A 25,974-nucleotide genomic window follows, 5' to 3' on the forward strand; every position below is an offset into this window, starting at 1 on the left:
ATTTGCTGCTTTACCCCTCTCGGCAATCTGGGATGTATCCCATATGGGCCTGATGACTTCTGTAACTGGAGTGTTGCCAGCTTTTTTAGCACCTCCTCTTTATCTTTCACTGTGCTGCTTAGTTGCTCAAAGTCCAAATTTCAACAAGGCCATTATTACCATCTTCTAATTTGGTAACGACAGAAGCAAAGTATTCATTCAGTACCTCTGTCATGTCCTTTGCTTCAGTGAGCACCTCACCCTCCTTGTTCCTTATGGGCCCTAGTCCAACATTCACTCATCTCTTACTATTAATACATTTGAAAATCATTTATTTGTTATAATGCAGCCTGCCATCTTTTTCCTCGTGCTTCCTCTTAGCCTTCCTTATTCAAGACTTAGCCTCTCTTCTGCATTTAAGATACTTTTCCTGATTTCTATTGCTATTATTATTCTGGAATGCATCATATCCCAAATTTTTCTTCCCTGTCTTCTCTTTATATCCTTCGTCATCCAGGGTACTCTGGCTTTGGATACCACATATTTATTTCCCATGGGTGTGTACCTAGCTTGCACCTTATCCATCCCACTTTTCAAAGTCTCCCATTTTTCACCCATTATTTTATTACAAATTGTATTTCAAACCAACCTGCTGTAATTCAGATTTTAGGCTGTTAAAATCTGCCCTTTTCCAGTTTAGGATCTTAATCATTTTCATTTTTATCAATTTCCAATTTAACATTGAGCTTTACTGTATTATAATCGCTATTTCCCAAATTCCTCCTGAAATATCTCCACAGAAGACAGTATCCCACCACCAAGTCTCTCTTTACTTAGAGTTTTGTTGACACTGATCCAGCTCCCTCAGTGCCAGCTCTCAAAGTAAGCAGGATGTCTGACACCCTTGTTCTTATCTGTCAGCCAGGATTCCCTGATTGGAGCAGATTAACACCCCTCTTGTTGTGTTAGGTCCATCTGGCTGACTTTGTTACAAACACTACACCCTCACACTCTGACATTTTCCACTTGACCTGCCTCACTTCCTCGGACCAGATCTGGCACAGTTCTAGCTAGAACTGGAAATGTACTTTTCCAGAAAGTTCCCCTTGCATCTCCACACTCTGTACCTTTTTTACCAGTCTACTTGAGGGTAATTGAAATCACCAACTATCACATTCCTACCCATCCTGGACATTTTCATAATCTGCCTACAAATGTTCTCTTCTACTTCCTCCCCACTATTTGAAGGTCTATAATAAACACCGAAAAAAGTCACCACTCCCTTCATATTTCTCACCTGCAACCACACAGATCCTATTCAGGAACTGCATCTCATTCAAGGGATATGATATTATCTTTGACCAAGACTGCTACATCTCCTTCCTTTTTACCTATCCTGTTCCTATCCTTGAATATTAAGTATATCCAGTCCTGTCTGGTTTGAGTCACATTTCTGTCAATGCTGCAATGTCATATACCCCAGAGCAATTTCTCCTTCCAGTCTTCGAATTATCTTCACTCTGCTCCATGCATTTACATACATACAATTTAATCCTGCCCTCCCTCTCTTGCCCATCAGAAGGTGATCATTTCTTTGTTCACTGTCAAAACTCAAGCCTCCCCTCACTTCCTTTTTCCCATTTGCTCTCTTTTTCATCTCACTAGCAGCTCCAAGCCCAGGCCCATTATTCAACCATATCTCTCCAAATCTCCCCACGACTACGTCTGCCCCACCTTACAAGTTTAAATCCACCCCCACTACACTATATACTCTCTTAGCCAGGAGATTAGTTCCATTTCTGCCCAGATGAAGCCCATCTCCTCTGAACAGCTTTCTCCTTTCCCAAAATTGTCCCAAAAATCTATCTCACTGATACGTTTTTTCCTAAAAGGTAAAGCTCATTGTACATAGTATTTCTGAGGTTATTACCCTGGAGATGCTGTGTTCCAAACTGCTCCCCAACTCCTGGAACCAATCCTGCAAGTCATTCAAGCCACCCCTCCCTATGTTGTTGGTTCCCACATGAACCAAACCACTGATTTTTCACCATCCCTTTCCAGAAGTTTATCCAACAGTTCTGTTATGTCCTTAAATCTTTGGACCCTAGAGGCAACATAACAAATGGGACCCATGATCTCAGCTCCACACTCGACTATGAATTGAACAACTGAGTCACCCACTACTACCATTTTTCTAATCTGCATACAGTCTTCCTGTCTCTTCCCACAGGAACCTCAGGGACCATGGTTTTCAATCAAATCATCCATGCCTGACTCAGTTGTGTTGCTCAGTAAATAGGCACCTAAGATTTCAGACCTGTTAGCTCTACAAATGGGTTTTATGGACCTCTTGTCTCCTTTCCTTTCTGCAAATGGTCACCCACTCACCTGCCATCTGTACACACCTCGTTGAATGTGCACAGTGAAGAGCCACTGCTCCAAATCAGCCAAATGTTGCACAAGGACTGCTATCCTCTGACACTTCACACAGATGTAACTGTCCTAGATGTCTTGTGGATCTAAAACCTCCAACATTTTATATGCCACATTCATCACAATCTTTCCAAAGTTCTTGTCATCTTCACTGGTCGCTTCTGAGGTTCTCCTGTTTCTAAGCCACAAATACATTTTCTTACCTGGACCTCTCTTTGACATCGGCTCCTTCACAATTCCCTTTTCCATTGTAGTGAGCAAGCCAACCTCTCCTAGAATCCTCCTGGGTCACTTCTCACCACCGTACGCACATTAAAGTGAGACACAGCTGCTCCCCCACCCACAAAGGACAGTTTCTTTCTGTCTCTCTGAGGGTGCAGACTCAACTTCTGAATGAGGTGAGGGTTAGGGTCAGGGTTAAATCCAAGGGGCAATAGCATGAAAACAGCATCCATATTTTATAGGGTAAAGACATCTGTTATCATATAATTCTGTGTGAGGATCTAGTGCATTGACCGATTATCTCAACTAAATGAGCCCAAATGCACCTTTGTGAGCATTATTGGAAATGAAGCAGCTTTTTAGTAATGTGATCGTTCATCAATTACAGCGCACAGAAAGAGCATTGAGACAATGTCCTCAAAACATTGTGACATTGAGGTCTCTGGCAAGAAGAGTAGTGAAATGCCTCCACAAGGACCTTGCACATTGCCAACTTGATTTGGGAGTATGTTGTACACACAAACACACACACACACACACACACACACACACACACACACACACACACACACACACACACACACACACACACACACACGAACTTCTCTCTGCATCCTCAATCCCCACCTTGCCTAAAAAAAGGCAGCATTGTTTAGAAGATATTAATGAGATCATCTTATAGTCTAAGGTTTGAGGTGAGCAATTCCTGGACCTTGAGCAGGCAAAATATTGAGAATTGTGGAACTTCGGTGAATCTTTACAGATCACCTAAGTTACTTCTGTTTCACAATCATTACTCAGATTAATTCATAATGCTGAATGACATGGTCAAGATTGGTTAAGGCTAGGACACTGCCAAGATAGTTAGCTAACACATGAGATTGTCAGAAGTTGCTGGAAAAGCTCAGCAGGTCTGACAGCATCTGTAAAGAAAAAAGTCAGAGTTAATGTTTCGGGTCCAGTGACCCTTCCTCAGAGCCGGACCCAAAACTTTAACTCCGATATTTTCTTCACAGATGCTGCCAGACCAGCTGAGCTTTTCCAGTAACTTTTGTTTTTGTTCCTGATTTACAGCATGCTCAGTTCTTTCGGTTTTTACGTAAAATTGTCATGCAGGATTATGTGATAACGGATATCTTTAAACTGTACTATGTGAGTGTTTGTCTAATGCAATTGACCAGTGAAGAGCATATCACAATTCATTGTGGTAGTGTGCTGGAAATCAAGCCCAGCTCCACCCAGAATCATTACAAAAATTAAAAACTTTTAAAACGTATGCAAAGTTCCCCAGTTTACCTAATTTTCAAATCCAAGTTAATAAACAGTACAGACCAAGTTTCAGCACTGAACATGAATCATTATTTATTTTAATTAGACTCTGTCTGCAGGTAAACAGTTATAAACCAGTGGCATTTTAAAAACTACTAATTATAACTGTAATTCCCTTATAAACTCTCTATTCCACACAGACAAGCAATCAGATTAAATAGGTTATGGATAGAAGGGAAATATTTGGAAAGAGAGTTGAGTAGTCTTTGTTCTCAGGTCCTGTTGTTGAGATGATCCTTAAGATTGTTTTCCTGGCCAATATGTTGCTTCAGTCATCTTTCTCTAGTTGCACACCCTGGTTAGTAAAAGATACAAGATGCCCAGTTCACTCATGAAAAGTCTCTGACCTATTAATTAAAAGTCACAGTTTACAATAACACTTGCAGGAAAGACAAGCCCTTTTTTTGGGTATACACTATATTTTCTCTGCGGAGAACAGAGACACCACTTACAAGCTGGACAAGAACTGAACACCTCTTTCCTTATAATTTGTTCCCAGCTGCTAGATGTTTATTAGCTGAGAACCGATCATACCATAGTTAGCAGGCAAAATAGGCTGTGCCATTGGCTTATAGACTAATGACCAGTTATCAATCAACTACTTTTTGTCAACAGAAGTTGTACCACGAAGAATCCCTCAGCACCAGATCATCTGAAGCTCAAAACTCAATGACTGTTCAAACAGTTGATTATATGATGCCTGGTATGGGTTACTTCTTTTTAGAAACTGCAATCCCCCTTTTCAAACATTGGATTAAAAACAGCTCTTTCTCATTTCAACCCATAGCTTTTTTGAAAAACAAAATTAAAAATGTCTCACATCATTCACAAGTTGAAACTACTCTGCAAGGGGTAAAAAAAAGTCCTCCACACTCTGTGGGTCTGGCAGCCATATATCATTTTGATTGGGTGCGTGTGACTCACACATGAGGAGGGAGCACTTCACAGAATCATATACCTAGCTTGTCAATCAAGGTAACCTATCCTCAAATATTCATGTTCCTTCCTGCTTTGCCCTCCCAATCAACCCCATTAGCTTTGATCATCCCCATGTTCCCATCCAACTCTTTTTGTTTATCTAATTGCTGATCTCCACACTTTACCTCCGAACCCTAGGCATATAGCTTAGCAATGCAAAGCATAATTATACACTGTCACGCAGCCTTCACCCTGCCCAAAGAGTGACAACGCCCGTCAGACACCCTTTCCCTCAGTACCCATTCCCCTCTCTTTTTCCATCCACCACCTGCCTTGAATTTTAAAAACTGCTGATGCTGGAGCTCCACACTGTGTTTTCCTAGTTTCAGGATTTTTCACATAACCTCCTCTGTATCCCAGCATGCTGCCTGTAATCCCCATAATTGATTTCCCAGTATCTCTATCACAGCAGTGGCCTCTGATAACCCCGTTGACTTTAAGTGAACAGACTCCTCCAGAATTAGCAATTAGAATCACCACCCTGACTGACTGACTCATCATGAACCCCCAGAGTGCTGCACTGAACCTGTAGGACTAACCATGGACTATTCACTGGAGTCTAATGATCAGGACCTCGATTGGTCAAAGATTACAACTGGACCAATGAGATACCCCTGCTTAGACTTTCATGTCGGTAATTTTGCTATCTAGTTTCCCACCACCACATAGGAGAATAGCAAGGATAGCCAAGGAAGGCAACAGCCTAGTGGTATACTCACTGGACTGTTAATTCAGAGGCATTGGAAATATTCTGGGGTCCTGGGTTTGAATCCCACTGTAGCAGATTTGAATTCAATAAAACTCTGGAATTAACGGTCTGATGATGACCATCAATCCACTGTTCGTTATCAGGAAAAACTCATCTGGTTAACTAATGTCCTTTAGGGAAGGAAACTGCCATCCTTACCTGGTCTGACCTACATGTGACTCCAGACCCACAGCAATGTGGTTGACTCTTACCTTGCCTATGGACAATAAATGTTGGCCTTGCTGGTGATGCCCTCATCCCACGAATGAAAATAAGAGTAAGATGTTAATCTTACTGCTCTCGGTGAGATTCTCATTACATTTTTTAAAAACCTTGGATGAAAAATGAACTTGTTTCAATGTCACTCAGAGATAGTAAGAGCTGCTGATGCTGGCGCTCCACACTGTGTTTTCCTAATATCAGGATATTTTCTGCTTTCACCATATTTTCCCAACCAACTTGCCAGTGCCAATGTCATTCAGGGGCCAGAAGATTCCAGCCATAGAAACAAGGACTACAGCTTTTGTTCCAGATGGATTGGGTATAATTGTTTAATGTAATCTGGCCATTCCAAAAATTGAAGAAGCAGAAGCAATTGCTTAAATATAGCACACGTACGTCTAATGAAACACCTTAAAAGACTTCACATACATGATGAATTTCTGTGAAGTATAACTATTAAGTAAAAGTTTATTAACAAAAGTATAATAATAGAAGGAAACAAAACAAGGGACTGAAATTTATTAAAGCCTATCTGCTTTCAGGAAAGTCGTGTGCAGTAGAGGTGAAGGTCTGAGCCTCACCAGCAAAGGCCTTAAGTCTTATCAGTATTTTGCTGATGAAACCAGTTCCCAGTCTGGAGATTAGTTGCTGGTTTGATGAAGATGACATTCCCTGACTGTGCCTTGTTGCCAACAGTGGTCACGTAAATCTGAACAGTTAAGGGCCATCGGGGTCAAGACATTAGGACCCTTATGAAGTTGACCATGAGTCCCAGTATCACTCATTGGTGATTGTCTGAGATAGCTGAACATTGTCAAAGACCACGCGACCAGTGGTCTATTTCAGCTGCTCATGGGGCAAAGGACATAATAATGCCACACTGTACCATTAATCATGTCTATCCAATTTCCCTGCTGACGACTAGTGAAGAAGAAGAAAACTGATGGGTACTCATAACAGAGCCACAGTTTTTAACAATACAGATCTTTATACAACAGTTCCTATCTACCTCCCTACTCCCATTACAGTCATCCACTAAAAGCCTAAATCTTATTTTCCTCTCCACGGTTTAATTGGGATGGACGGAGAAAAGTTGGGAAACAGCAAACCAAATATATTTAATAAATATTCAACTAGTTCCTGGCCAATCACGAGCTTTAATTGTATTGTAAAGTATGGTGTACAATTTTCACCTTAAGGCAGTTTTATGCACCTATGCTTCAGAAATAAATTGTCTTAAAAAATGTTTTATGGTAATTTCAATAAAGTCAATGTTTCCCACCACTCTGTGCTTTGAAATGGGCCCAGTGCACCAGTGAAAAATTGAGTGGAACAACAGAAACACTTGATGTAAACAAGCCGCGTATTTGGCAGAAACTGTGATAGTAACGAGCTCTGAGTCTGTTGCAATATATTTAGTGATTCCACTTTCCAAGGCTTTGAAGAATGAATTCTAGACACTGATGTAGAAACAGAAAATGTTGTAACTACTCACAAGGTCTGGCAACATTTGTGGAGAGAACATTTATGCTTCAAATCAACGACCTTTCATCACAAATGTAACCATTCAGATATGTACTCTCTTTTAAATTATAAACAAGCCCAAAATTCAAAAACAACTTAAAAATATTTGGAAATTAACTACCTTAAAATGAAAAGTGAGCACAAACAAAATAAAACAAATGAAAGGATTAAGCTTATTTTAAACTACGGGATTCGTGGACGCTTGAATTTGGGCGCTGCATAACCTCAAGATTCTGTGAATATGATGCTGTCAGATCTATTGAGTATTTCCAGTATTTTTCTGTTTTTAGGTCAGATTTCCAGTTTACCATGTATTTTGATTTGTCTGAAAATTGAAGTCTTTTTACAAAGTTCCTGTTCCTTCATTTCTTTAGCATTTAAAACAAAACTGTGCGAATTCAGAGACAGCAAGAACGGCTGATGCTGAAGTCAGAGATAACACAGTATGGAGTTTGAGGAACACAGCAGGCCAGGCAGCATTAGAAGAGCAGGAAAGTTAACATTTTGGGCCGGATTTCTGAAGAAGGGTCCCAACTCAAATTGTCAACTGTCCTGCTCCTCTGATACTGCCTGGCCTGCTGTGTTCCTCTAGCTCCACACTGTGTTATGTGTGAATTTAGATCTGATACTGAACTGAAAGAGTAGCCTTCCAATGTCCTTAATGATAGAATCTGGATGGCAAGAGGCCATAGGGCTGGGAATGGGGAAGCTGAGCATAATAAAAAGGCTCCATTTAAATATTATCAAAGTGGCCATTTCAATCAGTTTTACCTTTATGATGATCACAAGCAGCAACAACTTGCATTTATACAGTGCCCTAACATAATAAACTCCCCAAGGTACTTACAGAAGCTTTATCAAATAATAGCATCAAGCTTGATAAGTACGTTTTACAGCAGGTGACCAAAGCTTGCTCAAAAAAGTGGTTTTCCAACAACATTTTAAAGGATGAAAGAAAGGTTGAGATAATTTATTTATGATTTGATTGAACTTTTCAAACTTCTGAAAGGTCTGCACAGAGTAGACAGGGAGAAACTATTCCTGCTCATAAACAGATCATGAATGAAAGGGTACAAATTTAAAATGGTTTGCAAAAGAAATGAATGTGATATAAGAAGGAACTTTTCACACAGTGAATAGTTTGGGTCTGGAATGCACTGCTGGAAAATAAGACGGAGGCAGGTTCAAATTAAACATTCAAGAAGACATTAAATGATCATTGAAATAAAATTAATGCACAGGATTTTGGGGAAAGGGTAGGAGGACGGTTTAAAATCATAACGCTCATTGGAGAGTCAGTGCAGGCATGATGGGCCAAACTGCTGCCTTCTGCAACATTATGATGGTGTAATTTCCTCTGCAGTTTACATCTTCCAAGTGATTAGTTACTAATATGTTGTCTTTTTCCTAGTAACTCCTGCGTCAACACACTATTTCACATAGCTATTTGATTATTTTCTTTATTTTGATCCTGAAGTGGATGGAGTTGACTCGAGATGGATGATTGAAGATCTGTAGCAGAGCTGGCAGCTGAGACAGTCAACCACTACCCAGTGGATTTCTGATGTCTGCCTCACCCATCCTGTCTGATCAACAATCTCAGTCCTAATCTCAACAGTGTCTGGGAGTGTATGTTGTCATTGACATGTAGGGGTTTTCTCTTTGCTGTTGTTAATCACGAAATGCTTCAAATAATTATTTCCAACCTGTGCCGTAAGTACTTGGTCTCCCCTGATATGTGAAGTACCCTTCTTACCTTTTAATACTTTGCATTTCCCAAACATTTGTACACTGTTAACCATCAAGAACGGCAGCAATGCACTTGTACGGAAAAATATCCTGTAAGATAGAGGTGGACAAATATAAAAGTTCCAGCTTATTTACTGGTACAACTAGATATTTAGGTCAAAAGAATCTGTTTCTGGAGCAACCGTAACTGATGTTTACAGTTCCCTCAGTACCTTGTAATTTTGAACATTTGATTAATGTTTTCAGCTACAGGTTCTCTTGAGCTGAAGCTGCTGTGAAACAGTTGAAGTTTAGTTTGAATTTTATAGAACTCATAAAGCAAAATAAACAATCAAATTACAAACAAGCCCAAGATTCAAACGCAACTTAAAAACATTTGGAAATTAACTACCTTAAAATGAAAAATGAGCACAAACAAAATAAAACAAATGAAAGGGTTAAGCTTATTTTAAATGACAGGCTTCATGGACGCTTGAATTTGGGCACTGTGTAACCTCAAGATTCTGTGAATATGCTGTGATTAGTCTATATATAGATGGTATGGCTCAAGTCTGGAGTATGCGGATGCTGTGGTGTTTGAATGGCCTGGGGTTGTACCTATCATCCTACAACAGCCAAACCAGTCAGATAGTAGGAAACCCTGGGGAATCAGCCTGAGTCATTTCAGCAGCTTGAGACTCGATAAATACAGACTCTGGAGGCTTAGGAACTGAAAGTGTAAGTCTGCAACTGAATTCAGCTGTCATATTTTCTGAAGGGATTTAAAGTTCGAGGAACAGTTTTAGCCATGATTATCAAAAAACTGTACTAAAGTTGCAGCACTTCTTCCAAGTTTCTAGCAATTTTTTTCTCCTCTATCAATGTCTGTAATTTATTTGCAGCAGATACAATTCATCTGAGGAATATTAATATCTAATTACATGATTGTGAAGCATTTCGGAAGAATTCTCGATAGGGTTCAAAATACTAAAATTTTCCATCTAAAACAAAAAGTATCAATTGAAAGAAACAAAATTATTGGTTATGGCTGGAATGCGGAGGGGTGACAAGACAGTTTTTCTTCTGATCTGCTTATTGGGACTGTTTCTGGACTTGGTCAATGGCAGCTTGGTGAAACAGCGGTCTCATTCAAGCTTTATCCATCGGAGGCTAAACAGCAGGGAGAGACGAGAAATGCAGAAAGAGATCTTGTCTATTCTGGGCTTACCTCGGCGTCCCAAACCTTTGCTTTCTGTCAAACGCTCATCATCTGCTCCAGTCTTCATGCTGGACCTTTATCGCACCGTGGCCAATGAAGAGTCAGACAGGTGGCAAGGAGCTTCATTGCCTTTTCATGTGTTCCAGAACACTCGGAGACCTCTTGAAGAGACCTTCCTCAGTCAAGCAGATACCGTTATGAGTTTTGTCAACGTAGGTAAGTTTGAAAAGAAAAAACCTTGTGAATTACATGTGTCCAGTTCACATTTTTAATTAATTGAATGCTGACATGGTCATCTGCTAACACTTGTTGTAGGCTACTTACACTGCCAAGTTTGGCTTCTCATTGGTGTGTAATTTGTAGTGTTATCTGAGAATGAAGTCAATTTAATGGTGTTTTACATTTTAGAAAATGTGATGCCAGTTAGTGGAAGTAATCTCAGTGCTTTGGTTTCACAGCGGCTGCAGTTTAACTGCAAACTTAACAGTAATGCAGGGTAGCACAGAACTATTGTCCTGGTGAGGATTTTCTGAATTCATTCAATACAGAGTAGAAGAAATGTTTGCTGTGCGATGTTGTATAGGCGTGGATGTACCTCTCACACTCAATGCTTCCATCTGTACAGTGACCTCAAGTACACATGTATCAGCTAACTTCAGATGGATTGTCATATATCGGTTTGCAGATAATAAAATATTCCGAAAAAAAGGTCAACAATAGTCCTGAAGAGTATTGTGTTAGTTTCTTTTCAACAATATGTAGCTTTTAAGTTGTTAACTATGACTGGGTAGCTGGCTTTCATTTTATTAGATTTTGTGATTCCTATTTTATTGGATTAGAAAATGTTTATTACTATAGTTGTTATTTTGGAATTTCCACATATTTCTTTATGGAAGAAACCTTCAGGTTACCTAAGTGTGTCATATTGGAATCACATGGTTTAATACCAACAGTAGGTTCTTTCCACTAATTCCTAATATAATGACACTGTAACATCAGGTTGTAAATGTTGGATGAATATAAGATGATAATTGTTTGCTTCAGAACTCAATGGAGCTCACTACCAATTTAAGAAAAAATTGTGGGAGTCACAGGGTACCTGTAATTAACTTGGGATGGGGATCTGAATGGTTGTGGTTTTGTCAACACATGATAAAATCCAAGCACAACTTAACACTTGCCCTACCATGAAGTATGAATGTGCAGCACATAGCCTTCTGTAGTTTCCATGGGTTGAATCTTGTGTTTTTTAGCTGTCAGTTTTGTCAGATTTCATGGACAGTTTCTCTCCACGAGGCATTGTACATTTTCTCGCTACATGTCACCTTACGCACCTCATTAACTAGCCACCCCACGCCAATGCAGCCTCCCTCATCTGATTCTAGCACCATTCTACCATTTGCTGTACCTAGAAGAACTCACCACTGCTGCGGTATTCTAGAATGGACCAATATCCCTGGCAGCGGTGCCATCTTTGAGCCAGCTTGCACCCAGACAAACACTGTCAATCCAGGGCTATCCTACATGATTCCTCATGTTTGCCCCAGCCATAGCAGAGAGAGAAAATGCCGTCTTGTTTTGTGATCAGGGACCAGAGGTTCCGCTGGACAGGGATTTGCAGAGGCAGAACATCCTCTTCTCCCAGGAGTAACAAAGGAGCCACAGCAAACTGGCCTGGTCCAAGGTTGTAAGTGCAGTCTCCTCTCCCTGAAGGAATGCCCAAAATGTAGGAAGAAGATTAATGTTCCTGTCCATCTTCTCTCTGATGTGTCACACTCACTCTATCTTTGGTACTGCAACCACCTCCCATCAAGGTTCATGCTCTATCACTCTCAGAATTGCCTGCAACATCTTTCCTCACTCACTGTCACCCACTCCAAACCCCCATTGTCACTAACCCTGTGTACTCAGGATATCTGCACCAAACTTAACAATTTCAGAATCTCCTTCCCCTCCCTCATTTCTGAAGAAGGGTCTAGGCCCGAAACATCGTCTTTCCTGCTCCTATGGTGCTGCTTGGCCTGCTGTGTTCATCCAGCTCTACACCTTGTTATCTCAGATTCTCCAGCATCTGCAGTTCCCGCTATCTCTATAACAACTGTGCCTCCTGCTTTCATGTGTGTCCTTCTCGTTTTAGGAAGAAAACAAAACACAATAGAGCAGATAGAGTCGATATGGGTGGTGGGGTACTTAACATTTATCTCCTTGTGCCTTATGAGGTGAAGATATTGACTCAGACTGCCCTGGCCAGCTGACTGTATGCCTCCAAGCCACTGGAGGCTGCCCCAGACTGACTGTACCAGGACCCTCTGAGTGAAAACTATCACCCTTGACTTGACTAGGGACAACCATGACAAGCTTCCTTTGCCTCTGCAATAAACAACAAGGTAATCCAGCAGAACTGTGAACCTGGCATCTCTGCTTGAAAGGCATGGATGTTATGACCATCCAGGTAGGCTCACTGAGTAAGTAACCAAACAGCCCTGAAATGCAGCCTTTTCCAGTCCATGAGCTGGATACGTGTCCTTCAGCACAAAGTGTCCCTACTGCAATTTTACAACGATGCTGCCATTTCAACCTGAGCTTGCAGCATTGAAGTACAGAAGCATACTATACATGGATCAGCGATATGCCATGAGGATTCTTAGCTGGCACATCAGATGCCAGTGTCAAATGTCAAGGAATGTGGTCTGCACGTATAGGTGCCTATGGAGCATGCAATGATGATGCCCAGTGGAAAATATAGAGGTTCTTTTGGACCGAGGTAAGCTGAAGTCACCAGGAGTCTGCTCTGAATTCTTGACATCTATATTACTCGCAGCGAATGGAAAGATGGTCAGCTGCATATTGATGAGATTAGTTTTATAGCTAATAAGGTTGTAAACAAGCAGTAATTGTTCTTAATAAATAACTCACTGCTGCCTGGAAAGAATCTTGTCAAGACATCCGGAACATAGTTAAGAAGTGCACCAAATTACCCCTGATGTTAAGATTGGCCTTGATAGACATCTTCAGCAATTCTGCCAGATTTCTTGCTCTAGCCACATCTTCAGGCCCCTATAAGATCCAATCCCATGTATTTCTTTGTCTAAGAACATGGAGAGAACTTATAGTCTCCTTAAATTCATTAAACAAAATGTATACTTGGCTTGATTATTCAATCATTGATTTTATTTTTAAAGTTTCAGGAAATACTGAAATTCTAGAGCATGAATTGTATTTCCCCCAAAGTATGTCCAATTCCAAAGGCAGTTTTAAGTTCTTTCACTTCTCCACCTTTGTATCTTTAAAATAAGCATGATGCGCACATCAATGGGCCATACGCAGCTGCCACAGAGCACTTGATGACAGCTGCCTTTAGATTTACCTTTTCCTTCATACCTTACAGTTTCTAATGATTTTTCTGTGCGACAACCTGTTGAAAGTTCAAGCTAATTGCACCACAGTGAGGGGGGGGGTGCAAAATCTGGTCCTATGAGTAAAGGAGGAAAGCAACTGCATTTCCAGAACTAATTAGATTGGAGGATTGTGAAATCCACATTGAATGGTCAGAGATGGAAATGTAAGCTAAAGTGAGTGAATTGATTATCACTTCAGGTACAAGATCAGAAATAGAGAGGGAAAGTAAGATTGGAAAAGAAAAGGAAAAGAGAAAGAAGTTTTTAAAAAATAACCTAAACTCTCACTTTTCAAATTCCAATTAAAACCAGAATCTTTGGATCTCCACACTTGTAATAGTTGATTTTCAGAACTAGTCAGTTTGACAGGTAGTAACTCACACTTAGTATCATTTCATTTTTTTAAACTTATGTACTATCTCAAATTTTAGTCCATGTCTACCATACAATAAGACAACTTCATGAAATTCAATGGAATTTAATAGTCAATTAAATAGCAAAGTACCTTTTTGCAAAACTAAAGACAGACAGACATAATTCAGATAATACTTCTTTGATCTTCAAAGTTAACCCTATAACTGACCTGTCTGAAGTTGCTGTACCACAGAGATAAAAATAATTGCCGGCCTTAATGGCCTCATCATTATTTTGACACAAATTTTGGGCCAATAACTGGGATTGATATTCTACATTTAATGCAGAAAGACATTGCAGAAGCATAATCAGACAAATGCCCTTACCAGTTAAAGGAGGAGGCATGGAAGGTTAACTGAAAGAGGTGTGTATTAAGGAAGCTTTTAACGGAAAAGAGTGGACATAATAGGAGGAAATGTGAAAGCTTCAGGCCTGAAGGAACAGAAGCTAATGGTGGGGAATAGAAATTTACAGAAGCCCAAGAAGTCAATGTTGGAAGAATGTAGAGTTCTTGGAGGATTATAGTTCTGTCAGAGGTTACAAAGTTAGGGAAGGGCAAGTCAAAGTGACTTCCATGCAAGAATGAGAGCTATAGATTTGATGTTTTGGGGATTTGAGAACCAATGTAGATTGACAGCCAGATGTGATGACTGAGGTCAGGTATGATACAGGAATGATAGAGCTGAAGCTAATGGAGGATGAGGTACGCTGGTCTGGAGAGAATTTGAGTAACTAAGTCAGGAGGTTCCATAAGTCCAGCAATAAGCTATCCTACCCCTTCTATCATTTCAGTTGATCTCAACCAAGCTGCCCCTTGACACCATTTATCCACGTTTCTTTCATAGTTCTTGATTTCTTACCTAAATAACCCATTGATCTCAGTCTTGGAAATGGAAATAATCTCTGCATCCACAGAAGTCTGAGAGAGCAAATTCCAAATTTGCACTCGTCTCTTTGAGAAAATGTGCTTCTGAATTTCATTCTATGTGTGACATCTCATCAGATATCTTCTAGATGTCCTTATAACCAATAATGATACACACTCACCTCATTACAATGCTGATGGCTCAGAAAATCCAATTCTATCAGTGAGACCTGAACATGAGGTTTAGTCGAAAAATCTTCAGACAGAAGATTCTGACTAAGGTAGCTACAATTTCTTCACCTATTTCTTTTAATGTTTTGGATGTTAAATAATTAGTTGTAGAAATACGTGTCTCCTAACTCTATTTATTTCCTCATTATCAATACTTTATAGTTATTAAGGGAAGGTAGCTAAGTAATTGTATGACTGGTCCTCTGAAGTCCGACAATAGGGAAACTGCAAATGATAATGGGGAACTGGCAGACATCCTGAACAACTAATTTGCTTCAGTTTTGAATAAAGAAAAGGAGGATAGCTTGCCAAAAGTTCCAAAGAAATTGACAGAGGATCGGGGTAGGCTCTAAATAAAATTACCTTCAGTAAATCATCAAAAATGGGGAAATTAATACAACTGAATGGTGACAAATCCCCAGGACCTGATTGTTTCCATCTACTTCTATTAAAACAGTAAGCTGAGCACATTACTAATACCTTAAATAAAATCTTTCGGAGTTCCCTTCAGGAGTTGCACTTCCGGATTGGAAATTTCTCATATCACTCAGCTCTTTAAGAAGGGTGACAGAGGGAAAACAAAGAAATCACAGACTAGTTAACTTAACATCTGTGGTGGTGAAATTGTTGCAGTCTAGAATAGGGTAGCTGAACACCTCAAAGATATCTGTTAGTCAGGGAGATTCAGCATTGATTCATGAAAGATAAATCATGCCTAACAAACTCAAAGTTGTTTTTGAAGAGGTGACTAGGGTGGTGCACAGAGGTAAGCCAATGGATGTTGCTTTATATGGACTTCCAGAAGGCTTTTGATAAGGTTCCACACAAGAGACTGTTACCTAAGGTGGAAGCCCATGGAATTGAGGAAAAATTGTTGATTTTGTTTAGACAATTGGTTGAATAGCAGGTAACAGAATTGAAATAATGGGTATGTACTCAAATTGGCAGGACATGACCAGTGTCCCACAGGGATCTGTGTTGGGGCCTCAATTATTCACAATGTTCATAAACAACATGGATAATGGTGAAAAAAGTCAAATATCCAAATTTGCTGGCGACACAAAACTGGGCAGCATTGTTGATAGTGTTGTCAACAACATAAAATGACAACAAGATATTGATAGATTAGGTGAATGGACAAGACTGTCGCAGATGAATCTTAACATAAGCAAGTGTGAGGTTATTCATTTTGGACCAAAAATGGTTAGGTCAGGGTATTTTTTAGAAGACACAAAGTTAAATACTTTGGATTGCAATGAGACTTGAGAATTCAGATGCATAACTCTTTTAAAATGTCTTGCGCTGGTGCAGAAAAAAGTCAAAAAGGCTAATGAAATCCTGGCCTTCATGACTAAATTGCAGGAGTATAGAGTAGCAGAAATCATGCTGCAGTGATACAAAATTCTTTGTAGACTCCACTTAGAGTACTATGAGCAGATCTGGACACCGCACCTCAGGAAGGATGTTTTAGCACTGGAGGCAGTTTGACAGAGTTTTAGAACATAGAACATGGAACAGTACAGCACAGAACAGGCCCTTCAGCCCACGATGTTGTGCCGACCATTGATCCTCATGTATGCAACCTCAAATTTCTGTGACCATATGCATGTCCAGCAGTCTCTTAAATGACCCCAATGACCTTGCTTCCACAACTGCTGCTGGCAACGCTTTCCATGCTCTCACAACTCTCTGTGTAAAGAACCCGCCTCTGACATCCCCTCTATACTTTCCTCCAACTAGCTTAAAACTATGACCCCTCGTGTTAGCCATTTCTGCCCTGGGAAATAGTCTCTGGCTATCAACTCTATCTATGCCTCTCATTATCTTGTATACCTCAATTAGGTCCCCTCTCCTCCTCCTTTTCTCCAATGAAAAAAGTCCGAGCTCAGTCAACCTCTCTTCATAAGGTAAGCCCTCCAGTCCAGGCAGCATCCTGGTAAACCTCCTCTGAACCCTCTCCAAAGCATCCACATCTTTCCTATAATAGGGCGACCAGAACTGGACACAGTATTCCAAGTGCGGTCTAACCAAAATTTTATAGAGCTGCAACAAGATCTCACGACTCTTAAACTCAATCCCCCTGTTAATTAAAGCCAAAATACTATATGCTTTCTTAACAACCCTGTCCACTTGGGTGGCCATTTTAAGGGATCTATGTATCTGCACACCAAGATCCCTCTGTTCCTCCACACTGCCAAGAATCCTATCCTTAATCCTGTACTCAGCTTTCAAATTCGACCTTCCAAAATGCATCACCTCGCATTTATCCAGGTTGAACTCCATCTGCCACCTCTCAGCCCATCTCTGCATCCTGTCAATGTCCCGCTGCAGCCTACAACAGCCCTCTATACTGTCAACGACACCTCCAACCTTTGTGTCGTCTGCAAACTTGCTGACCCATCCTTCAATCCCCTCATCCAAGTCATTAATAAAAATTACAAACAGTAGAGGCCCAAGGACAGAGCCCTGTGGGACACCACTCACCACTGACTTCCAGGCAGAATATTTTCCTTCTACTACCACTCGCTGCCTTCTGTTGGCCAGCCAATTCTGTATCCAGACAGCTAAGTTCCCCTGTATCCCATTCCTCCTGACCTTCTGAATGACCCTACCATGGGGAACCTTATCAGTTTTGTAAAGATGATACCTCGATTCCATGGTTTACGTTATGAGAAAAGATTAGACAAATTAGAACCTTTATTCTCTGTAATTTAGAAGGTTAAGGGGTGATCTAATCAAGGTTTTCAAGATATTAACAGGGAAACATAGGGTAAATTAGATTAGACTAGATTCGATTAGATGAGATTAGATTAGATTCCCTACAGTGTGGAAACAGGCCCTTCAGCCCAACAAGTCCACACCGCCCCTTAAAGCATCCCACCCAGACCCATCCCCCTATAACCCACACACCCCTGAACACCATGGGCAATTTAGCATGGCCGATCCACCTAGCCTGCACATCTTTGGACTGTGGGAGGAAACCGGAGCGCAGATCAACTGTTTCCACTGGCTGAAGATTCTAGAACCAGGAGGCATGGTCTAAGGAATTAGAGCCAGGCCATTAAGCAGAAATGTTGAAAAGCATTTCTACATGCAAAGAGAGAGGATGTTTAGAGCACTCTTCCTCAAACAGCAGTTGATGCTAATTCAGTTGTTAAATTTGAGTCTGAAATAGACAAATTTTTATTAAGTAAGGGTATCAGGGGATGTGGGCCCAAGGCAGACACTGGAGTCATGCCACAGATCAGCCTTGAGGTGTTGAATGGTCTACTTCTATTCCTAAGTTCCTCCCCTTGCCACTCTTACTGACAAAGACATTAATGAGGGCTGTATCAGCTGTTAGGGTAGGACAGATGAATGCAATGTTAGGGAAGCAGAATTAGACAGTCTGGGTGATGGAGAGGCATGAGATTGCAAACTTGTTTCAGCATAAAACTAGATGTTGATCTTGCTGTGCACACTCACTATGTGTGGCACCCCTGAATGATTTGAGAAGCAGAGCATCATGATTTTATTTTACCTGTCCATACCATTACTGTTCTAGAAGGCTTATGGCAGCTTTATCCAAGTAGTCAATATCAGGACTTGCTAAAGCATCATACATCACGTGTAGCAGAGCTCCCACTTGGTGTAATTATGGGAGTCAAACTCTTCACTGTGGGAAGAAAATGATGAAGTACTTGTGCAAATTGCCAATGTCAGCAACAAAGGTATTTATCTCCAACTGAGAACTTCTCTAAGTGTCCCTAAACCTGCCATTATCATGAACAGTGGACCTACCAGAGGAGACGTCTGCAAACTCACTTCAAAGATGGGCATTGATGAATCCGAGAATGCAGTTCATATCTACTCTCACCATTGGATAGCCATTGGATTGTGACCAAAGATCATTCCTTACCACCAGGTCCCAATCATCACTGATCAGAGGTCTGGGACTATCTGCAGAAATTTTGGAGCTTAGATCCACCTGAGAGTCATAAAATCTAAAGTTTTGGAGTGGATTTATAGCTCAGATTGTGGGCATTAAGGTTGTCTGGTTCGCTGAGCTGGGTTCTTGTGTTGCAGACATTTCGTTACCATGCTGGGTAACATCCTCAGTGCAGCCTCTGATGAAGCATCGGTGTGTTTTCCCACCTGAGATGCAGACTTCTTAAGAATGAAACCCGAAGGAACCAACACATCACGATTCTACAGGCTGGAAAACACACAGACGCTTCACTGGAGGTTGCACTGACGATGTTACCCAGCATGGTAACGAAACGGCTGCAACACAAGAAACCAGCTCGGCGAGCGAACCAACCTCAACCGTCATAAAATCTGTACACGTCCTCTATTGTCATCATGAAGATGAAAGATGAGAAACTGAGAATCTGTAGTAACTATTGGGCATTCAACATAAAGACTCTCAGTCCTAGGTCGAGGGGTAAGCATCTTTGAGGAAGCATTATAATTTCTGAAAGGGGCTATGTATTCCTATAGATGAGATAGCAGGAACTGCAGATGCTGGAGAATCTGAGATAACAAGGTGTAGAGCTGGATGAACACAGCAGGCCAAGCAGCATCAGGGGAGCGGGAAAGCTGATGTTTCGGGCCTAGACCCTTCTTCTGACCCATATCATTTCTTCCCTGCAGTGAAGAGTTTGACTCCCTGAATTACACCAAGTAGGAGCTCCCAAAACATCAGTCTTCCTGCTCCTCTGATGCTGCTTGGCCTGCTGTGCTCACCCAACTCTACACCTTGTTATCTCATGTATTTCTGTAGCCTTGATTTGACCTTGATTACAATCTGCTATCCTTCACTGAACTGGACAATGAAAAGACAATATTCCAAATGGGCATGGCTGACTTTATGAATGCACAGAAGTGCCATTTAAGCTCTACAATATGTCTACCACCTTTGTGTGTGTGTTGGAAAAGCATTTAGCACCCTTAATTTTCAGCTCCTTCCTTGTTTATCTCAACACTATACTCAGCTTCTGTCGACATTTGAGGAGACCTTTGAAAGACGAGATGCATCTTGGTCAACTTGTCATAGTTTAATTTGAAAGTCATAGAGAAGTGACCTCAACAAGGATATAGTTCCTGCAGCACCTCGTTACCAGTGAAGGCTGGAAAATGGAAAAATCCAAGCACTATTGAAATGGTCCCTAGCAGCATTACTTTCAGTTTGAAAGAGTAGAAGTGGCCCCAGCCCAAGACAGAGAGGGAGCTGCCTGGGTTTCTTGATCAGGCTGATTACTAAAGGAGGTTTTGTAAGTCTATGCACTGTTAGCTTCCCCAAACCCCACAACTAACTGAGCAAATCAAATATCGTTGAAGAAACCAGTGGGAAAAGATGTCCAAGGTGTGATACTCCACGGGTTTTACACGGAGTTAGACCCTAGCATGTACCCCTCAAACGGAAATTTGTTGCATCATCAACTCCCTTTCATACTGGCAACCCCTGTCAGTGTCCTTGGCCTAGGAGCAGTATTATCACACAGTCAAGGGCAAAAAAGACAGGTTATCATTTACACCAGTTGGAGCTTCAAGCCAAAGGAGAGAATTATGCAGAATGACTCCAGTATGAGATTTGAATTTGTCAAAAGTTCAGAGACACTCTGATCATTGGAAAGTTTGAAGCATTTACAGACAATAACCCTCTCAGCTACTTTCAAATATAAGTGCCTTGAAACAACAAAAACCCAACATGGCACCAAGCTTGCTTACTTCGATTCCAGATCAGCTACTACTGGGCAAAAGCAATCCAAGTGCTGATGCCCTTAGTTGGAAGACTGACCACGGGAGGGGCCCAACTTCTGCCCAGTTGGGGGAGGCTGTGGCAGACACTATCCCCACGCCCCAAGTCAAAGGCAACGTTCCAACCCCAATTCCGCATGAATGAAGGGATAGCTGGGCATCTCAACACGCTAAATCAGGCATTTGAGATGACATCCAAGATAACCGAAAGAAAAATGCTGAGAAGAAAAACATTGAAGATCATAAAGCTGTCAGCGCTGGTCTTCCAATTAATGCAAAGATTTTCCTATGAAATTGGCATATCAGGGGTTGGAGTAGGATACAAAATCTTTGGGTCACTTAATCCCACAGAGTCACCATGAGCTGGACAGCTATGTTGATGAGCCAGTAGCTGGAGGGCGTCTTTAGGAAACAGTTCAGAGGGAAATTGCTTGAGGCTAAAAGTCAGGTGGATGATATGGGAGAGAAGCAGCTCGCTCAGTGGTAATATGGAACCTGAAGTATCAGAGTGTGATGCCTCAGGTGAAGTGGAGGCAGGTAGCCATGAGGAATCCTGGAGTGATCTGGATACTGTGAATCCAATTAGTACATCCAGTGTGGGAAGGCTGACTCCCAAGCTGCAAGTTTCTGTTTTTAAAAAAAAGCATAACTTGTTCATTATGTTATGGAGAGGAGTTCAAGCCCCTCTGATAAGTAAATCTAAACACAAGCCCCCAGTTTGTTATGGCAGGAGTGGAGGTTCCTTTCTAATACTTAAACCTGAAACACCCAGAGAAGCATGCCTAACCATTATAATCTGTTAAAAAGAGTAGTTAATTGGAAGAAAATCTCTGATACTCACTTTATAAGGAACACATAACAATATTTATTTAACCCTAGCAGTGAACAAATTAATAGAATTACTAACAAACCAAACAATTCCCCCTTAACTATTAGCTATTCCTTAACTGAACTAAATTCTACTGGTATGCTGTTCCAATAAACACAAGTCCCACTTATATAAACTCAAGTAATAAGAAAATAAATTAAAACATAGTCTCTCATGCCTTTTTTCTGCTGTTCTCAAGTCACAAATACCTTTCTTCCACTGATCTAGCTGCCATGGATATCTTCTCTGTGAAATCTTCCATGAGGACTCTTAGCTAGAAGTGCCATAATACCTTTTATGTATAGATGGTGCTTTTGTAGAGGGCAAAGCGATTTCTTGTGAAAGCTAGATGCTTATTTCTCCAATGGCAGTTCGCTCTCAAACCGATTTTCAAAATCCCAGTTATTATATACCTTGGATGGCATACCAATTTTCATACAATAGTGTTGGTCTGAGGTTGTCAAAACTGTTAGAGTTAAATTTGATTAGCAAGGCTAAGGTTTTCAATCACACAGCCAATTGATACATGTTTCAATTTTAGAACTGGTTGTACTTCTTCACTTGCATACAGACATTTTTTTCTGTATACACCTCTAATCCTAGAAAAGCACTTTGCCTATTAAAGGCACCATGCACACTTCTACCTTATCACTTTTTTTACAAACAAATTCCAGCTTCCTGCTTTCTAATTCACGTTTACTCTAAACAACTTCATAACAAGTGTTAGGAACTTGCGCAGAAAAAGCACCATCCAATGTCAAGCTTTTACTTCAATGAATCAGTGGACAAAGCATGTTACTGATTTTGAAACATTGCTGTATTCTGGACCATCAAAAATACATCAGATACACACAAAGGGCATCAGATCTTCTGTTATAAAATTCATTCTAAACTGGTTACTTTTAAAATAGATTTAAAATCGTTTAAAGAATCACTGTGATAGTTAGACAATCACTTCCTCTGCTGAGCTTTGAATTGGTTTTGATATTCAGAATACAGTAGTCGCATTTTCAACCAAATATTTGGGAAGAATTTGCCATAAAAGATAGTCAGATAAAAATTTTAAATTAAGGTAACAGTAATGAGTTGTTGAATCTGTTCATTGTTTCCAAGAATATAACAAAAATTAACGTTGTAAAAATTGTTTCAGATGAAGCATAAATTGGAAATTTTCAATTTTTCAAGTATTGGTTTGACATGAAAGTTGGGCACAGATTTTGGTGACAACAGCATTTTTGAGGAATGTGAAAAGAAATGGAGGTTAAAGGTAGGATTGTCATTTACAATGACAAACAGGCACTGTGAAGAGGGAGATGGCATTTCAGCTAGCATGGGAACTACAAAGAGAAATGATGTCATGAGAAAAGAATTGAGGTGTTAAAGTGTAACACAGACAAGTCTGTTTTAAATGTCTGTATGACTCTGTTTCTACACAGTAAATGCTAAATTTATTGAGAACATCCATTCTTTCAGTCCAATTAAATATTCATTCCCTCACTTTATGATATATCCAGGTGTTCCAATGGACCTTGAATGTTATTTTAATTGGGCTTATTACTGCACCGGAGTTAACCTCAATTCACAATTATTCCAAAGAATAGGAAGTCTATTTTTCAGTGAAAATCTTACACGTTTGGGGTCAGGATAGATTTAACTCTGGAATTATATTATTTTGTTTGCACGGCCTTGAGACGGAAACATTGGACTCTTTGATTATAGTTGCAGAGCCATTCAAAGAAACTTGATTGAGTTCAGGTATAATGTATGCACTAATATTAGGCAAACCTGTAACAGAGTTGTAAAAGAGAAAATGTGCTTTTTCAGTGTTAAGTATATTTAAGAGAAATATTACTTTAAAATAATATCACTATCTAACTGTCCTCCTAAGAAAATTGAAGCTAGAATGAATTATTTCTAACTGAATAATTTGAACAATTTCTTCTAGTGCTTATTCATTTTCCTCTTAACCTGTTTAAGTGTTCAGCTTAATAGGAACATTTTGGGATAAAGAATTTAGTTTTCAACACATGTCTCATTTAGAAAAAATAAAAAGTTACTATTTTGATACTTTGATTATTTGTCTTTAATGATCGTGACAAAGTTGTGATCTGTCAATGACCAATTGTACTGACTCAGGAAGCCCGACTGCAAAGGAACATCATTTACTGTTAAATAGTACTTCTACCTATGGTATACAAAGACTAGTCCCAGCCCAGGGCAGATTGTTCTGCAGACCCATCCTAAGTCAGTTTTAGAGATAATGGGAACTGCAGATGCTGGAGAATCCAAGATAACAAAGTGTGAAGCTGGATGAACATAGCAGGCCAAGCAGCATCTCAGGAGCTTAAGGTCAGTTTTACTCTTTTATTTCCAGAAGCCCCTTTTTTCCCATCACCAAATCACCTATTTTTTTCACTTTTCAGTCACCACCAATAAATCACCCATATTTCCAATTGCATAATTTATGTGCAGATTAAGTTTAAGGCGATCTGGATCTACTTTATACAATTTTTCTATGGATCAACATTATAAAAACAGCTCAGGTGATGAGTTCCAGCTGGACAGGCCATTGCCTGTTACCAAGGGAACTCATACTCAAAGAGCTCCATTGGGAGATTAATAAGTAATTTCCCCCATGGGCCTTGTAGTTTTTATCACACCATTAGTATTTCCTAATTACATTCTCTATCTATGCAATATATTGGCATGGATCAAGAGTTGATTCATAGACAGGAAACAGAGAATAGGAAGAAATGGCAGTTTTTTACGAGTGACAGTGGGAGTTACTAATGGAATACAACTATTCACAATATTTATAAAATGACCTGGATGGGAAGACCAAATTTCCAAGTGTGTTGATAACACAATGCGAGTTGGGAGTTATGAGGAGGATGCAAAGAGCTTCAAGCTGATTCCAATAAGTTGAATGGGTGGGTAAATATACGGCAAATACAACATGGCTAAATATGATATATTGTGTATACAGTGTTCCAGTGAAGCCTAATGCAAGCTGGAGGAACAACACCTCATTTTCCACTTGGGGACCCTACAGCCCTCCGGACTCAATATTGAGTTCAATAATTTTAGGGCCTAAACTCTCCCATGTCCCAGCCCCCCACCCAACACACCAGGCCTTGTTACCACAAAGCCACCACTACACACCCCCTCTTGTTCATCACGAACAGTCCCCACTAACAACTATTCACCCTCCCAGCCTGATCGTTAGCAACTTCTTTGTCTGTCCAACTGTCTTTCTCTCTCTTCAGGCTCTATCCTATTGTTTACTCCCTACCCCACCCACCTCCCTATTTTCTGCATATACACTGACGTTTTCCCAGCCACCATCAGTTGTGAGGAACGGTCACTGGACCTGAAACGTTAACTTTGCTTTTTTTCTTCACAGATGCTGCCAAACCTGCTGAGCTTTTCCAGCAACTTTGTTTTTATTCTGGTTCTAGTCCTTTTTGAGTTAGTTTATGGACATACACTAATGTCCTCTAAAACTAATTGCAGGACAGAAAGATGTGTTATGCATGTTAGACTATGTCCCGGGTTTCAAGAATGGCTCAGAGGAGCCTACAAGGTAGTTCAAGAACACCTTACACAATAACAAATAACCATGACAGAATAGGTTTATAAACCATGCCAAATCCCAAATATAAGATATTGATTTTATTTCCACTTACAAGGTAAACCAGAAAGGGAGGTCCATAACTAACCTTCCGTCCTTAACCACCTATCATCTTGTTAGCTAATGGGTGGCATGGTCGCTCAGTGATTAGAGCTGCTGCCCCACAGTGCCAGGGACCTGGGTTTGATTCCAACCCTGGTCAACTGTCTGTGTAGAGTTTGCACGTTCTCCCCGTGTCTGTGTGGCTTTCCTCCAGGTGCTCTGGTTTCTCCGTCAGTTCAAAGGTATGCAGTTAGGTGGATTAGCAATGCTAAATTGCCCATAGTATCCAAGGATGTGCAGAATGGGTGGATTATCCATGGGAAAGGCAGGGTTACAGGAATAGAGTAGGGTGGTGGGTCTGGGTGGGATGCTCTTTGATCGGCTGAATGGCCTGCTTCCACACT

General features: G+C 40.5%; 1 protein-coding gene and 1 long non-coding RNA gene across 3 annotated transcripts in view; one reads left to right on the plus strand and one right to left on the minus strand.

The window, feature by feature from the left end:
- Positions 1 to 4,101: 4,101 nt before the first annotated feature.
- On the minus strand, positions 4,102 to 10,581 carry LOC125464858 (uncharacterized). Its single transcript, XR_007250108.2, has 3 exons — positions 10,392 to 10,581; positions 9,192 to 9,274; positions 4,102 to 4,258 (listed from the first exon to the last, which is right to left on the minus strand). It is a non-coding gene; the product is annotated as an uncharacterized LOC125464858 (long non-coding RNA).
- LOC125464857 (bone morphogenetic protein 7-like) overlaps positions 9,809 to 25,974 on the plus strand; it is a 75,764-nt gene continuing 59,598 nt past the window's right edge. For both annotated transcript variants that reach the window (XM_048557704.2, XM_048557705.2), the window contains exon 1: positions 9,809 to 10,598. In XM_048557704.2, the coding sequence (XP_048413661.2) occupies positions 10,208 to 10,598 (391 nt within the window). In that variant the 5' untranslated portion in view covers positions 9,809 to 10,207. The remainder of the gene's footprint in view (positions 10,599 to 25,974) is intronic.

Source organism: Stegostoma tigrinum, chromosome 24, assembly GCF_030684315.1.
Source record: "Stegostoma tigrinum isolate sSteTig4 chromosome 24, sSteTig4.hap1, whole genome shotgun sequence".
NCBI lineage: Eukaryota > Metazoa > Chordata > Chondrichthyes > Orectolobiformes > Stegostomatidae > Stegostoma > Stegostoma tigrinum.